The following is a 19,489-nucleotide window of genomic DNA, read 5'->3' on the forward strand; positions in this document are numbered from 1 at the left end:
CTGGAGGCTGAGACAGGAGGGATCAGAAGACACTGTGGCCCCATCCGATGATACCCCCGGACAGGGCCAAACAGGCAGGATATAACCCCACCCACTTTGCCAAAGCACAGCCCCCACACCACTAGAGGGATGTCTCCAACCACCAACTTACCGTCCTAAGACAAGGCCGAGTATAGTCCACAACGATCTCCGCCATGGCACAACCCAAGGGGGGGCGCCAACCCAGACAGGAAGACCACGTCAGTGACTCAACCCACTCAAGTGACGCACCCCTCCCACACACTGAACTCTACCTACACACTGGACTATACCCACACACTGGACTCTACCCACACACTGGACTCTACCCACACACCTGACTCTACCCACAAACTGGACTCTACCCACACACTGGACTCTACCCACACACTCACACACAATGGACTCTACCCACACACTGGACTCTACCCACAAACTGGACTCTACCCACACACTGACACACAATGGACTCTACCCACACACTGGACTCTACCCACACACTGGACTCTACCTACACACCTGACTCTACCCACACACTGGACTCTACCCACACACTGACTCTACCCACACGCTGGACTCTACCCACACACCTGACACTACCCACACGCTGGACTCTACCCACACACCTGACACTACCCACACACTGGACTCTACCCACAAACTGGACTCTACCCACACACCTGACACTACCCACACACTGGACTCTACCCACAAACTGGACTCTACCCACACACTCACACACACTGGACTCTACCCACACACCTGACACTACCCACACACTGGACTCTACCCACAAACTGGACTCTACCCACACACTCACACACACTGGACTATACCGACACACTGGACTCTACCCACAAACTGGACTCTACCCACAAACTGGACACTACACACAAACTGGACTCTACCCACACACTCACACACACTGGACTCTACCCACACACTGGACTCTACCCACACACAGACTACCCACAAACTGGACTCTACCCACACACTCACACACACTGGACTCTACCTACACTGGACTCTACCCACACACTCACACACACTGGACTCTACCTACACTGGACTCTACCCACACACTGGACTCTACCCACACACAGACTACCCACAAACTGGACTCTACCCACACACAGACTACCCACAAACTGGACTCTACCCACACACTGGACTCTACCCACACACTGGACTCTACCCACACACTGGACTCTACCCACAAACTGGACTCTACCCACAAACTGGACTCTACCTACACTGGACTCTACCCACACACTCACACACACTGGACTCTACCCACACACTGGACTCTACCCACACACTGACTCTACCTACACTCTGGACTCTACCCACACACTGGACTCTACCCACACACTCACACACACTGGACTCTACCCACACACTGGACTCTACCCACAACCTGGACTCTACCCACACACTGGACTCTACCCACACACAGACTCTACCTACAAACTGGACTCTACCCACACACTCACACACACTGGACTCTACCCACACACCTGACACTACCCACACACTGGACTCTACCCACAAACTGGACTCTACCCACACACTCACACACACTGGACTCTACCGACACACTGGACTCTACCCACAAACTGGACTCTACCCACAAACTGGACACTACACACAAACTGGACTCTACCCACACACTCACACACACTGGACTCTACCCACACACTGGACTCTACCCACACACAGACTACCCACAAACTGGACTCTACCCACACACTCACACACACTGGACTCTACCTACACTGGACTCTACCCACACACTCACACACACTGGACTCTACCTACACTGGACTCTACCCACACACTGGACTCTACCCACACACAGACTACCCACAAACTGGACTCTACCCACACACAGACTACCCACAAACTGGACTCTACCCACACACTGGACTCTACCCACAAACTGGATTCTACCCACAAACTGGACTCTACCCACACACTGGACTCTACCGACAAACTGGACTCTACCCACACACTGGACTCTACCGACAAACTGGACTCTACCTACACTGGACTCTACCCACACACCTGACTCTACCCACACACTCACACACACTGGACTCTACCTACACTGGACTCTACCCACACACTCACACACACTGGACTCTACCCACACACTGGACTCTACCCACACACTGACTCTACCCACACACTGACTCTACCTACACTCTGGACTCTACCCACACACTGGACTCTACCCACACACTCACACACACTGGACTCTACCCACACACTGGACTCTACCCACAACCTGGACTCTACCCACAACCTGGACTCTACCCACAACCTGGACTCTACCCACAAACTGGACTCTACCCACACACTGGACTCTATCCACACACTGGACTCTACCCACAAACTGGACTCTACCCACAAACTAGACTCTACCCACAAACTGGGCTCTACCCACAAACTGGACTCTACCCACACACTGGACTCTACCCACAAACTGGACTCTACCCACACACTCACACACACACACACACACACACACACACACACACACACACACACACACACACACACACACACACACACACACACACACACACACACACACACACACACACACACACACACTGGACTCTACCTACACTGGACTCTACCCACACACTGGACTCTACCCACACACAGACTACCCACAAACTGGACTCTACCCACACACAGACTACCCACAAACTGGACTCTACCCACACACTGGACTCTACCCACAAACTGGATTCTACCCACAAACTGGACTCTACCCACACACTGGACTCTACCGACAAACTGGACTCTACCCACACACTGGACTCTACCGACAAACTGGACTCTACCTACACTGGACTCTACCCACACACCTGACTCTACCCACACACTCACACACACTGGACTCTACCTACACTGGACTCTACCCACACACTCACACACACTGGACTCTACCCACACACTGGACTCTACCCACACACTGACTCTACCCACACACTGACTCTACCTACACTCTGGACTCTACCCACACACTGGACTCTACCCACACACTCACACACACTGGACTCTACCCACACACTGGACTCTACCCACAACCTGGACTCTACCCACAACCTGGACTCTACCCACAACCTGGACTCTACCCACAAACTGGACTCTACCCACACACTGGACTCTATCCACACACTGGACTCTACCCACAAACTGGACTCTACCCACAAACTAGACTCTACCCACAAACTGGGCTCTACCCACAAACTGGACTCTACCCACACACTGGACTCTACCCACAAACTGGACTCTACCCACACACTCCACACACACACACACACACACACACACACACACACACACACACACACACACACACACACACACACACACACACACACACACACACACACACACACACACACACACACACACACATAATATGCACACACATGCATACTGACGCCACACACACACACACACACAAACACACACACACACACACACACACACACACACACACACACACACAACATATGCCTCTGCTACCATCTATTATCTATCCTGTTGCCTAGTCACTTTAGTCCTACCTATATGTAGAGTACATAGCTACCTCAATTACCTCGACCCCTTCATATCGACTCAGTACTGGTACTCTCTGTATATATATACACACACTTAGGTTGGAGTCATTAAAACTCGTTTTTCAACCACTCCACAAATTTCTTGTTAACAAACTATAGTTTTGGCAAGTCGGTTAGGACATCTACTTTGTGCATGACACAAGTAATTTTTCCAACAATTGTTTACAGACAGATTATTTCACTTATAATTCACTGTATCACAATTCCAGTGGGTCAGAAGTTTACATACACTAAGTTGACTATGCCTTTAAACAGCTTGGAAAATTCCAGAAATTGATGTCATGGCTTTAGAAGCTTCTGATAGGCTAATTGACATCATTTGAGTCAATTGGAGGTGTACCTGTGGATGTATTTCAAGGCCTACCTTCAAACTCAGTGCCTCTTTGCTTGACATCATGGGAAAATCAAAATAAATCATCCAAGACCTCAGAAAAACAATTGTAGACCTCCACAAGTCTGGTTCATCCTTGGGAGCAATTTCCAAAAGATTGAAGTTACCACGTTCATCTGTACAAACAATAGTACGCAAGTATAAACACCATGGGACCACGCAGCCGTCATATCGCTCAGGAAGGCATCATGAGGCAGGAAAATGATGTGGATATATTGAAGCAACATCTCAAGACATCAGTTAGGAAGTTAAAGCTTGGTCGCAAATGGGTCTTCCAAATGGACATTGACCCCAAGCACACTTCCAAAGTTGTGGCAAAACGGCTTAAGGACAACAAAGTCAAGGTATTGGAGTGGCCATCACAAAGCCCTGACCTCAATCCCATAGAACATTTGTGGACAGAAGTGAAAAAGTGTGTGCGAGCAAGGAGGCCTACAAATCTGACTTAGTTACACAAGCTCTGTCAGGAGGAATGGGCCAAAATTCACCCAACTATTTGTGGGAAGCTTGTGGAAGGCTATCCGAAACGTTTGACCCAAATTAAACAATTTAAAGGCAATGCTACCAAATACTAATTGAGTGTATGTAAACTTATGACCCACTGGGAATGTGATGGAAGAAATAAAAGCTGAAATAAATCATTCTCTCTGCTATTATTCTGACATTTCACATTCTTAAAATAAAATGGTGATCCTAACTGACCTAAGACAGGGAATTTGAACAAGGATTAAATGTCAGGAATTGTGAAAAACTGAATTTAAACATATTTGGCTAAGGTGTATGTAAACTTCTGACTTCAACTGCATAGCCATGTTATTATCTGCTCCCTGTATATAGCCATGTTATTATCTGCTCCCTGTATATAGCCATGTTATTACCTGCTCCCTGTATATAGCCATGTTATTATCTGCTCCCTGTATATAGCCATGTTATTATCTGCTCCCTGTATATAGCCATGTTATTATCTGCTCCCTGTATATAGCCATGTTATTATCTGGTACTCCCTGTATATAGCCATGTTATTATCTGCTCCCTGTATATAGCCATGTTATTATCTGGTACTCCCTGTATATAGCCATGTTATTATCTGCTCCCTGTATAAAGCCATGTTATTATCTGCTCCCTGTATATAGCCATGTTATTATCTGCTCCCTGTATATAGCCATGTTATTATCTGCTCCCTGTATATAGCCATGTTACTATCTGCTCCCTGTATATAGCCATGTTATTATCTGCTCCCTGTATATAGCCATGTTATTATCTGGTACTCCCTGTATATAGCCATGTTATTATCTGCTCCCTGTATATAGCCATGTTATTACCTGCTCCCTGTATATATATATATATATATATATATAGCCATGTTATTATCTGCTCCCTGTATATATATATATATATATATATATAGCCATGTTATTATCTGCTCCCTGTATGTATATATATATATATATATATATATATATATATATATATATATATATATATATATATATATATATATATATATATAGTCATGTTATTATCTGCTCCCTGTATATAGCCATGTTATTATCTTCTCCCTGTATATATATATATATATATATATATATATATATATATATATATATATATAGCCATGTTATTATCTGCTCCCTGTATATATATATATATATATATATATATATATATATATAGTCATGTTATTATCTGCTCCCTGTATATAGCCATGTTATTATCTGCTCCCTGTATATAGCCATGTTATTATCTGCTCCCTGTATATAGCCATGTTATTATCTGGTACTCCCTGTATATAGCCATGTTATTATCTGCTCCCTGTATATAGCCATGTTATTATCTGGTACTCCCTGTATATAGCCATGTTATTATCTGCTACTCCCTGTATATAGCCATGTTATTATCTGCTCCCTGTATATAGCCATGTTATTATCTGCTCCCTGTATATAGCCATGTTATTATCTGCTCCCTGTATATAGCCATGTTATTACCTGCTCCCTGTATATAGCCATGTTATTATCTGGTACTCCCTGTATATAGCCATGTTATTATCTGCTCCCTGTATATAGCCATGTTATTATCTGCTCCCTGTATATAGCCATGTTATTACCTGCTCCCTGTATATATATATATATATATATATATATATATATAGCCATGTTATTATCTGCTCCCTGTATATATATATATATATATATATATATAGCCATGTTATTATCTGCTCCCTGTATATATATATATATATATATATATAGTCATGTTATTATCTGCTCCCTGTATATAGCCATGTTATTATCTTCTCCCTGTATATATATATATATATATATAGCCATGTTATTATCTGCTCCCTGTATATAGCCATGTTATTATCTGCTCCCTGTATATAGCAATGTTATTATCTGCTCCCTGTATATAGCCATGTTATTATCTGCTCCCTGTATATAGCCATGTTATTATCTTCTCCCTGTATATATATATATATATATATATATATATATATATATATATATATATATATATATATATATATATATAGCCATGTTATTACCTGCTCCCTGTATATAGCCATGTTATTACCTGGTACTCCCTGTATATAGCCATGTTATTATCTGCTCCCTGTATATAGCCATGTTATTATCTGCTCCCTGTATATATATATATATATATATATATATATATATATATATATATTGTCACGTCCTGACCAGTAAAGGGGTTATTTGTTATTTTTGTTTGGTCAGGGCGTGGCAGGGGGTATTTGTTTTATATGGTTCGGGGTGTGTGTGTATGTAGAGGGGTGTTTGGTTTATGTATTCCGGGGTTTTTGTCATTGTTCTATGTTAGTGTATTTCTATGTTCTGTCTAGTCATTTCCATTTCTATGTTTAGGTAATTGGGGTTGGGGCCTTCAATTGGAGGCAGCTGTCTATCGTTGCCTCTGATTGAAGGTCCTATAAATAGGAATGTGTTTGTCATGGGATTTGTGGGAGGTTGTTCTTTGCATAGCTGTGTGTTGCCTGCAAGACTGTTTGTCGTCCGTTCGTTTTTCTTGTTTTGTTTATAAGTGTTCTAATAAAGTTAACATGAGCACTCAACCCGCTGCGCCTTGGTCCATCCACTACAACGACCGTTACATATATATATAGCCATGTTATTATCTGCTCCCTGTATATCTGCTCCCTGTATATAGCCATGTTATTATCTGCTCCCTGTATATAGCCATGTTATTATCTGCTCCCTGTATATAGCCATGTTATTATCTGCTCCCTGTATATAGCCATGTTATTATCTGCTCCCTGTATATAGCCATGTTATTATCTGCTCCCTGTATATAGCCATGTTATTATCTTCTCCCTGTATATAGCCATGTTATTATCTGCTCCCTGTATATAGCCATGTTATTATCTGCTCCCTGTATATAGCCATGTTATTATCTGCTCCCTGTATATAGCCATGTTATTATCTGCTCCCTGTATATAGCCATGTTATTACCTGCTCCCTGTATATAGCCATGTTATTATCTGCTCCCTGTATATAGCCATGTACTATCTGCTCCCTGTATATAGCCATGTTATTATCTGCTCCCTGTATATAGCCATGTTATTACCTGCTCCCTGTATATAGCCATGTTATTACCTGCTCCCTGTATATAGCCATTTTATTTGTACTCTTTATTGTTATTCATTATTCACTGTGTATTTATTCCTATTTATTTATATTTTTCTACTTTTTCCCCCTACTAACTCTGACTTTACTGATAGCTACTTTATTGAGAGAAATGTACTGACTATGACTGAGATATAAGGTTGTCCCACCTAACTATCTTATGATGAATGTACTGTAAGTCGCTCTGGATGAGAACATCTGCTAAATTACTCAAATGTAAATGTTAAAATGTAAATACAGCTTGTCAGGCGTTGTAGGGCTATGTGACAGATATATGAATTACTTAGACATAATGATCTTGGCCACCTTGGGAGTACAGGGCATCTTCTGCCTGAGACTGAAGACTTGGTCCTTAAGCTAACAGCTAAACACTGACTGTATCAGTGGAAGAATGCACTACTGATTGGGTCAGCGTAAGGGTACGGACAGATACAGAACGTAGAATATTGTAGATCCAGGTTGTCAGGATGTTTGTGTGATTATTAACGTTGACTGCGATCTGAAGCCTTCTATTATCTTCCCAACCTAATGCATAGGCTTTAGCTCTGTCTTGTAGCAATTAGTGTTGACTCAAGGAACCCTAGAGGTCCTCAGGAAACCCCTCAAGTTCCTCAAGGAACCATTGCTAGTCAATGGTTCATATTTACACCTTTGGTTAGTTTAGTTATCTCTGTCAGCAGCCCAGCAATGACATGTCCATCTGACACCTGTTGACTGTGATGCAGGGAACAATGGTGGTGCTGTTGACATTACATTCAGCAAGGCCTTGGGCTGATGGGGTCTGGGAGGGGGGAGGGATAACTCAACAACATGCTGTTAAGTTTCCATCCATCTGAACACATATACACACACACACACAGCCTCACATACACACACACACACACACAGCCTCACACACACTTCCCTACACAGGTCTGAACATTAACACACACACTTTCTCTTTCTCCCTTTTTGCTGTGGTCACAGACACAGTCACAGACACACAGTCACACAGTCACAAAGACACACAGATGCACAGACACAGTCACACAGATGCACAGACACAGTCACAGTCACACAGACACAGACACACAGTCACACAGACACAGACACACAGTCACACAGACACAGTCACACAGACACAGTCACAGACACAGTCACACAGACACAGACACACAGACACACAGACACAGTCACACAGACACAGTCACACAGACACAGTCACACAGACACAGTCACAGACACAGTCACACAGACACAGACACACAGACACAGTCACACAGACACACAGACACAGTCACAGTCACACAGACACAGCCACACAGTCACACAGACACATACACAGTCACACAGACACAGTCACATTCACACAGACACAGTCACACAGACACAGTCACACAGACACAGTCACACAGTCACAGTAACACAGTCACAGACACACAGTCACACAGACACAGTAACACAGACACAGTCACACAGTCACAGTCACACAGACACAGTCACAAAGTCACACAGTCACAGACACACAGACACAGATACAGACACAGACACACAGACACACAGACACAGTCACATTCACACAGACACAGACACAGTCACAGATACAGTCACAGTCACACAGACACACAGTCACAGTAACACAGACACACAGACACAGACACACAGACACAGTAACACAGTCACAGACACACAGTCACACAGACACACAGTAACACAGACACACAGACACAGTCACACAGACACAGTCACACAGTCACAGACACACAGACACACAGACACAGTCACATTCACAGAGATACAGACACAGTCACAGATACAGACACAGACACACAGACACAGTCACAGTCACACAGACACACAGTCACAGTAACACAGACACACAGACACAGTCACACAGACACAGTAACACAGTCACAGACACACAGTCACACAGACACAGTCACACAGACACACAGACACAGACACACCGTCACACAGACACAGACACACCGTCACACAGACACAGACACACAGACACAGACACACAGTCACAGTAACACAGACACACAGACACAGTCACACAGACACAGTAACACAGTCACAGACACACAGTCACACAGACACAGTCACACAGACACAGACACACCGTCACACAGACACAGACACACAGACACAGACACACAGTCACAGTAACACAGACACACAGACACACAGTCACAGTAACACAGTCACAGTAACACAGTCACAGTAACACAGACACAGTAACACAGTCACACAGACACATTCACACAGACACACAGTAACACAGTCACAGTAACACAGTCACAGTAACACTGTCACGTCCTGACCAGAGTAAGAGGTTATTTTCTATGGTAGAGTAGGTCAGGGCGTGACGGGGTGTTTTGTGTTTTTCTGTGTTTTGTATTTCTATGTTTATGTTCTAGGTTTCTATTTCAAGGTTGGGTTTTTTGGGTTGATCTCCAATTGGAGGCAACTGGTCCTCGTTGTCTCTAATTGGAGATCATATTTAAGTAGGGGTTTTTCTTCCAGGGGTTTGTGGGTGATTATATTTTGAGTAGTGTTTGTTTCTCTCTGCGTCACGGTTTGTTGTTTTTGTCAATTCAGTTATTTATGTTTTGCAAAGTTTCACGGATTAAATAAATAAATAAATGTGGAACTACAACCACGCTGCACTTTGGTCTGCTCCTTTCGACAGCCGTGACAAACACAGACACACAGTTACTGTAACACAGACACAGACACACAGTAACACAGACACACACTAACACAGACACACAGTAACACAGACACACAGTAACACAGACACACACTAACACAGACACACAGTAACACAGACACACAGTAACACTAACACAGACACACAGTAACACAGACACACAGTCACAGTAACACAGACACAGACACACAGTAACACAGACACACAGTAACACAGACACACAGTAACACTAACACAGACACACAGTAACACAGACACACAGTCACAGTAACACAGTCACACAGTAACACAGTCACACAGTAACACAGACACACAGTAACACAGTCACAGACACACAGTAACACAGTCAAAGTAACACAGACACACAGTCACACAGTCACACAGACACACAGTCACACAGTAACACTAACACAGTCACACAGTAACACAGACACAGTCACAGTAACACAGTCAAAGTAACACAGACACAGTAACACAGACACAGACACAGTAACACAGACACAGACACCCAGTAACACAGTCACAGTAACACAGACACAGTAACACAGACACACAGGCACAGACACACAGTAACACAGACACAGTAACACAGTCACAGTAACACAGACACAGTAACACAGACACAGACACAGTAACACAGTCACAGTAACACAGACACAGACACCCAGTAACACAGTCACAGTAACACAGTCACAGTAACACAGACACACACACACACAGACACACAGACACAGACACCCAGTAACACAGTCACAGTAACACAGTCAAAGTAACACAGACACACAGTCACAGACACACAGATACAGACACACAGACACACAGTCACAGTAACACAGTCACAGTAACACAGTCAGAGTAACACAGACACACGTCCCATGACTAACTGGTTCTAGTTGTGTTCAGCGTGATCAGTTCCTCTGGCTCTTCCTTTCAGCAGATAGTGGTGTTTCCTGACCACAGCTCTCTCTCACACACACACACACACACACACACACACACACACACACACACACACACACACACACACACACACACACACACACACACACACACATACACAGAGATGCAGGGGCCAGGGAGCAGAGCAGCACTGCATATAATCACAGGCTGCAGACATGACAGTGTAAACACTGGCAGTATTCCAAATGTCACCCTAGTCCCTTTATAGTGCACTACTTTAGACCAGGACCATAGGGGTCTGTTCCCAATATAGTGCATTACTTTAGACCAGGGCCCATAGGGAATAGGGTGCTGTTTGGGACGCAACCTTGGTGTAGTGCTGACTCGTTGTTTACATTTCTGTTCGCTGTTCTGTTCTGTCTGTCTGTCTGTCTGTCTGTCTGTCTGTCTGTCTGTCTGTCTGTCTGTCTGTCTGTCTGTCTGTCTGTCTGTCTGTCTGTCTGTCTGTCTGTCTGTCTGTCTGTCTGTCTGTCTGTCTGTCTGTCTGTCTGTCTGTCTGTCTGTCTGTCTGGGTCAAGAAGACACACATGGCCTAGTTAGGATGAGAAGACTCCTGAAACTTGAGTCATATCACTGTCCCACTCAGACACACACAGTGTGAGGAGGCTGTGGCAGGTCAGACAGGCTCTGCCAGTCCTTTTGAAGAGTAACTACCTCTCCCAAACAAACACAAACACACACCCCAAGGGAGTGTCCTTGTCGTCGAGTCACACTAGGGTCCCATAGCTGAGAGGGGAGTAACATATGCTGTTCTGTCTCCATGGTTACAATGCAGCTACCCCACCATTGGTCGACTAGAACCATGGTCAACACTGTTACACTATATTATGACACACATTACTTCTGATAATGGTCAACTGGTCCAACATTTTACATTGAATTGTTACATTTATTTTTTATTTAACCTTTATTTAACTAGGCATGTCAGTTAAAAACAAATTCTTATTTACAATGACGGCCTACCCCGGCCAAACCCGGACGACGCTGGGCCAATCGTGTGCCGCCCTATGGGACTCCCAATTCAGGCCGATTGTGATACAGCCTGGATTCGAACCAGGGTGTCTGTAATGACGCCTCAAGCACTGAGATGCAGTAACTCAACATGTGTCAATGTATTACAGTCTGACCTGTAGCAAATATATTAATGTATTACAGCCTGACCTGTAACCAACATATCAATGTATTACAGTCTGACCTGTAATCAACATATTAATGTATTACAGCCTGACCTGTAATCAACATATTAATGTATTACAGCCTGACCTGTAATCAACATATCAATGTATTACAGCCTGACCTGTAATCAACATATTAATGTATTACAGCCTGACCTGTAATCAACATATTAATGTATTACAGCCTGACCTGTAATCAACATATTAATGTATTACAGTCTGACCTGTAACCAACATGTGCCAATGTATTACAGTCTGACCTGTAACCAACATATCAATGTATTACAGCCTGACCTGTAACCAACATATCAATGTATTACAGCCTGACCTGTAATCAACATATCAATGTATTACAGCCTGACCTGTAACCAACATATCAATGTATTACAGTCTGACCTGTAACCAACATATCAATGTATTACAGTCTGACCTGTAACCAACATATCAATGTATTACAGCCTGACCTGTAACCAACATATCAATGTATTACAGTCTGACCTGTAACCAACATATCAATGTATTACAGTCTGACCTGTAACCAACATATCAATGTATTACAGCCTGACCTGTAATCAACATATTAATGTATTACAGCCTGACCTGTAACCAACATATCAATGTATTACAGCCTGACCTGTAATCAACATATCAATGTTTTAAAGCCTGACTTGTAACCAACATGTGCCAATGTATTACAGCCTGACCTGTAATCAACATAATAATGTATTACAGCCTGACCTGTAACCAACATATCAATGTATTACAGCCTGACCTGTAATCAACATATCAATGTATTACAGCCTGACTTGTAACCAACATGTGCCAATGTATTACAGCCTGACCTGTAATCAACATATCAATGTATTACAGCCTGACTTGTAACCAACATGTGCCAATGTATTACAGCCTGACTTGTAACCAACATGTGCCAATGTATTACAGCCTGACCTGTAACCAACATATTAATGTATTACAGCCTGACCTGTAACCAACATATTAATGTATTACAGCCTGACCTGTAACCAACATGTGCCAATGTATTACAGCCTGACCTGTAACCAACATATCAATGTATTACAGTCTGACCTGTAACCAATATATCAATGTATTACAGCCTGACCTGTAACCAACATATCAATGTATTACAGTCTGACCTGTAACCAACATATCAATGTATTACAGTCTGACCTGTAACCAACATATCAATGTATTACAGCCTGACCTGTAACCAACATATCAATGTATTACAGTCTGACCTGTAACCAACATATCAATGTATTACAGTCTGACCTGTAACCAACATATCAATGTATTACAGCCTGACCTGTAATCAACATATTAATGTATTACAGCCTGACCTGTAACCAACATATCAATGTATTACAGCCTGACCTGTAATCAACATATCAATGTATTACAGCCTGACTTGTAACCAACATGTGCCAATGTATTACAGCCTGACCTGTAATCAACATATCAATGTATTACAGCCTGACTTGTAACCAACATGTGCCAATGTATTACAGCCTGACTTGTAACCAACATGTGCCAATGTATTACAGCCTGACCTGTAACCAACATATTAATATATTACAGCCTGACCTGTAACCAACATATTAATGTATTACAGCCTGACCTGTAACCAACATGTGCCAATGTATTACAGTCTGACCTGTAACCAACATATCAATGTATTACAGTCTGACCTGTAACCAACATATCAATGTATTACAGTCTGACCTGTAACCAACATATCAATGTATTACAGCCTGACCTGTAATCAACATATTAATGTATTACAGCCTGACCTCTAACCAACATATTAATGTATTACAGCCTGACCTGTAACCAACATATTAATGTATTACAGCCTGACCTGTAACCAACATGTGCCAATGTATTACAGTCTGACTTGTAACCAACATATCAATGTATTACAGTCTGACCTGTAACCAACATATCAATGTATTACAGTCTGACCTGTAACCAACATATCAATGTATTACAGCCTGACCTGTAACCAACATATCAATGTATTACAGTCTGACCTGTAACCAACATATCAATGTATTACAGCCTGACCTGTAACCAACATATCAATGTATTACAGTCTGACCTGTAACCAACATATCAATGTATTACAGCCTGACCTGTAACCAACATATCAATGTATTACAGCCTGACCTGTAAGCAACATATTAATGTATTACAGCCTGACCTGTAACCAACATATTAATGTATTACAGCCTGACCTGTAAGCAACATATTAATGTATTACAGCCTGACCTGTAAGCAACATATTAATGTATTACAGCCTGACCTGTAAGCAACATATTAATGTATTACAGCCTGACCTGTAACCAACATATTAATGTATTACAGCCTGACCTGTAATAACAATGTCATAGATTTGCTTTTGAACATTGCTTTGACTGCTCTCAAACACTGGTATTTTCATTTTCATCTGAGCAAATGGCAATATGTTGATAACATAGTAGCAATGTCCATGCCTAAAAGGTGCGGTATCCACCTGTAACCTGTATGGAAAAGCAGAAAAGCAGCCGCGCCCAGGCGTTCATAGGTGACAGGTATGCAGCACATACAGGGAGAAACCAAACCCCCCTTCCTTTACTGCAGTTCACTTGTCCTGTGCTGACTGACTGCTGGGAGGAATTAGCTAGTGGGCGTCGCTGAATCTCATCGTTTGACGTTCCCATTTGTGTGTGTGGAGCGTCCTGGGGCAAACCTACCTGTCCGAGGAGAGAGAACATACCAGAGAACTCAGCAAGAAGCCTCACCTCTCCCCACGGGATATCTTCACAGAGAGAAGCACAAGAAGAGACAGGTGTTTACGGGAGAAGAATCCGAGTCGTCCCGCTGACAGAATGTTCAAGAAAAAACCCTCCAAGAATAGCGTGACCATCACGCAAACGAAAAAGTGAGTATTTGTTTCTATGTTGAAAGTTATCTTGGTGGTTATTGATAGCGAGTTGTAACTTTAATCACTGTGCAAGTTTATTTTAATGTCGCATTCGGAAAGATAACGTAAAGTTGGACGTTTGACAAGTTGACAACACTGTCAGTATGCTTCAGGATTCTGTTTATGATCGTTTGGGATAATGCGTGTATTGTAATTTGACGACAATTCTGGGACATTGTAGTACTATGTCATAGAATAAATTAAGCCACGTTGCATGGGGTTAAGTCATATTCCAAAGTTTATACAACTCTGGAAAATTGCTTTTAATGATATTGTTAGTTTATACACTGAACGTCCTTTTAAGTTGACCAGAGGGTGTGGCTGTATGTTAGTGGCAGTAACTGGTTTGATAACGTTGGCTTTCGGGGTAGAGTGAGAGAATACATGGTGATGGACTTCAACCCAGCCCTGTTCAACTACTTTTCACTTAAAGAAAGTATTGACCTCACTTTTGCCGAAGTATAGTAAAATATCAGGCTACTGTATCGGCAAAAAAAAAGAAATTGAAGCCAATCGTGTCTTTGTTCTTATAAACAATATAAATCCCTATATAATGATACAGTGGGGTGTTTAACCATGCACTCCTACCTGTCAATAGTGTAATTAGTGACGACCTGCCCCCCCAAAATCTCTAAATATTTATCTACATTTTCAACTGTCACTTTTCACTCTCACTTCAGGAACTTGCTATATGGGATATTCTCTGGGGCAGTCAGTGGCTGCATCCCACATTATACCCCTATGGGCCCTGGTCTAAAGTAGTGCTCTATATAGGGAACAGAGCCCTATGGGCCTTGGTCTAAAGTAGTGCACTATATGGGGATCAGAGCCCTATGGGCCCTGGTCAAAAGTAGTGCACTATATAGGGTTTAATTTGGGTTGTAGTCAGTGTCTCTGAACAGAGAGAGGACAGAGCAGGCAGGTTGTCACTCGTCAAGTGAGAGTAGGAGGAGGAGGAGGGCAGGATAGAGTCAGGGCCACCTTGTAATAACAACACTCCTTTGGCTTGGAACATGAGAGGTTAGCAAGCTAATCTGTTTCCAATGGTTATCTATGTAATGTATGGCTCCGGGATGTCTGCGTCCAAAATGGGACACTACTTTTGACCAGAGCCCTTTGGGAATAGGGAGCCATTTGGGACACAGCCTTAATGGGTGGCTCATCAATGACTTCAGTAAAGAAGGGAATGTATCTTGTCTGATGTCGAAGGAAAGACCTAGCAAGCTGCTTAAAACTGTTTCTAGTTAGTGAATGAGGCTTTTATGTTTCAACATATGAGTCAGACACAATGTTGGAATAATGAAAACCACACACATTGTGTGTGTGTGGGCGTGTGTGTGCGTGCGTGTGTATATGCATGCTTGCGTGCGTGTGTGTGTGCGTGGGTGCGGGCGTGTGTAATTTATGTGTAGGGTTGCAAAATTCCTGAATATATTCCCTGATTTTCCCGAAATGCTGGTTATAGGATTTATGGAATCAGGAGGGAATCCGGAGTCCTACAACCAGGATTTCTAGAAAACCAGGGAAACCCTATTTATGTTGCCATAGTAAAGCTGTATTAAACGTTGAGTGATTATTTATATTGGATGTTAAGAGTGATATATTACATGTTGGTTTCCAACTGTCTAACTGTATCAGCCTAACCATAAAGCAACCTAACCTAACCATAAAGCAACCTAACCTAACCTAACCATAAAGCAACCTAACCTAACCATAAAGCAACCTAACCTAACCATAAAGCAACCTAACCTAACCATAAAGCAACCTAACCTAACCATAAAGCAACCTAACCTAACCATAAAGCAACCTAACCTAACCATAAAGCAACCTAACCTAACCATAAAGCAACCTAACCTAACCATAAAGCAACCTAACCTAACCATAAAGCAACCTAACCTAACCATAAAGCAACCTAACCTAACCATAAAGCAACCTAACCTAACCATAAAGCAACTCTCTTCTTTTGAGTGTGGACTCTACACTGCATCAGTTATTTAATGTTGGTCAACACATCACAACTTCCTGGGGGCAGTGATTTAATGTTGGTCAACACATCACAACTTCCTGGGGGCAGTGATTTAATGTTGGTCAACACATCACAACTTCCTGGGGGCAGTGATTTAATGTGGGTCAACACATCACAACTTCCTGGGGGCAGTGATTTAATGTTGGTCAACACATCACAACTTCCTGGGGGCAGTGATTTAATGTGGGTCAACACATCACAACTTCCTGGGGGCAGTGATTTAATGTTGGTCAACACATCACAACTTCCTGGGGGCAGTGATTTAATGTGGGTCAACACATCACAACTTCCTGGGGGCAGTGATTGGTGGTCTTAAGGGTGTTCAATAGGTCTTGATTGAGTCAGATCAGGGTGATTGGTGATCTTAAGGGTGTTCAATAGGTCTTGATTGAGTCAGATCAGGGTGATTGGTGATCTTAAGGGTGTTCAATAGGTCTTGATTGAGTCAGATCAGGGTGATTGGTGATCTTAAGGGTGTTCAATAGGTCTTGATTGAGTCAGATCAGGGTGATTGGTGATCTTAAGGGTGTTCAATAGGTCTTGATTGAGTCAGATCAGGGTGATTGGTGATCTTAAGGGTGTTCAATAGGTCTTGATTGAGTCAGATCAGGGTGATTGGTGATCTTAAGGGTGTTGAATAGGTCTTGATTGAGTCAGATCAGGGTGATTGGTGATCTTAAGGGTGTTCAATAGGTCTTGATTGAGTCAGATCAGGGTGATTGGTGGTCTTAAGGGTGTTCAATAGGTCGTGATTGAGTCAGATCAGGGTTATTGGTGATCTCATCAGAGCTTTGCAGATAGGAGACACATGTCTGCTCTAGTACTCCTATCAGCTGGAGGCTAGTGAACAGTGATTATCTATGTAGTGTGGATCTAGCTGTATTCTGAAACGCTGTGAACGTTTCAGCTTTCTGAACCCTAGACAGATGAGACAGAATGGACACATGGGCCCAGTTCCATTTAGGTTCCTAGTACCTTCCCTTATCTCCTACTCCTTCACAGATCTATTCATTAATACTGGAGGGCCTAGTGGATCTGATCTGGGCCTTGGTTGCTGGGAAGTTCATCTGGATCTCATCCCTCCCTCCATACCCTCAATGACTCATACTTACCTTCTGGTTACAATTTGTCTCTCTCTCTCTCTCCTTGGAAATACTTTACTCCTTATTCGGAGAGATGTGTGTTCAACACACATCTATCTGGTTAAATAAAGGTTAAATAAAAATAAATAAAATATAAGATGTTTAGCATATTGGAACAATGTTTGTTAGCATCCTTCTAATACAAACTGTAGACCAGAGGTCCACCTCCCCCAGACCATCCATCCTTCTAATACAAACTGTAGACCAGAGATCCACCTCCCCCAGACCATCCATCCTAATACAAACTGTAGACCAGAGGTCCACCTCCCCCAGACCATCCATCCTTCTAATACAAACTGTAGACCAGAGATCCACCTCCCCCAGACCATCCATCCTTCTAATACAAACTGTAGACCAGAGGTCCACCTCCCCCAGGTCATCCATCCTAATACAAACTGTAGACCAGAGGTCCACCTCCCCCAGACCATCCATCCTTCTAATACAAACTGTAGACCAGAGGTCCACCTCCCCCAGGCCATCCATCCTAATACAAACTGTAGACCAGAGGTCCACCTCCCCCAGGCCATCCATCCTTCTAATACAAACTGTAGACCAGAGGTCCACCTCCCCCAGGCCATCCATCCTTCTAATACAAACTGTAGACCAGAGGTCCACCTCCCCCAGGCCATCCATCCTTCTAATACAAACTGTAGACCAGAGGTCCACCTCCCCCAGACCATCCATCCTAATACAAACTGTAGACCAGAGGTCCACCTCCCCCAGGCCATCCATCCTTCTAATACAAACTGTAGACCAGAGGTCCACCTCCCCCAGACCATCCATCCTAATACAAACTGTAGACCAG

General features: G+C 43.1%; 1 protein-coding gene across 1 annotated transcript in view; it reads left to right on the plus strand.

The window, feature by feature from the left end:
- Positions 1 to 15,192: 15,192 nt before the first annotated feature.
- Positions 15,193 to 19,489, plus strand: part of ppl (periplakin) — a 60,305-nt gene continuing 56,008 nt past the window's right edge. Inside the window, exon 1 of the mRNA XM_045715828.2 lies at positions 15,193 to 15,474. Within this exon, the coding sequence (XP_045571784.1) occupies positions 15,422 to 15,474 (53 nt within the window). The 5' untranslated portion in view covers positions 15,193 to 15,421. The remainder of the gene's footprint in view (positions 15,475 to 19,489) is intronic.

This window comes from Salmo salar, chromosome 03 (genome assembly GCF_965601325.2).
Source record: "Salmo salar chromosome 03, fSalSal1, whole genome shotgun sequence".
In the NCBI taxonomy this organism is placed as follows: Eukaryota; Metazoa; Chordata; class Actinopteri; order Salmoniformes; family Salmonidae; genus Salmo; species Salmo salar.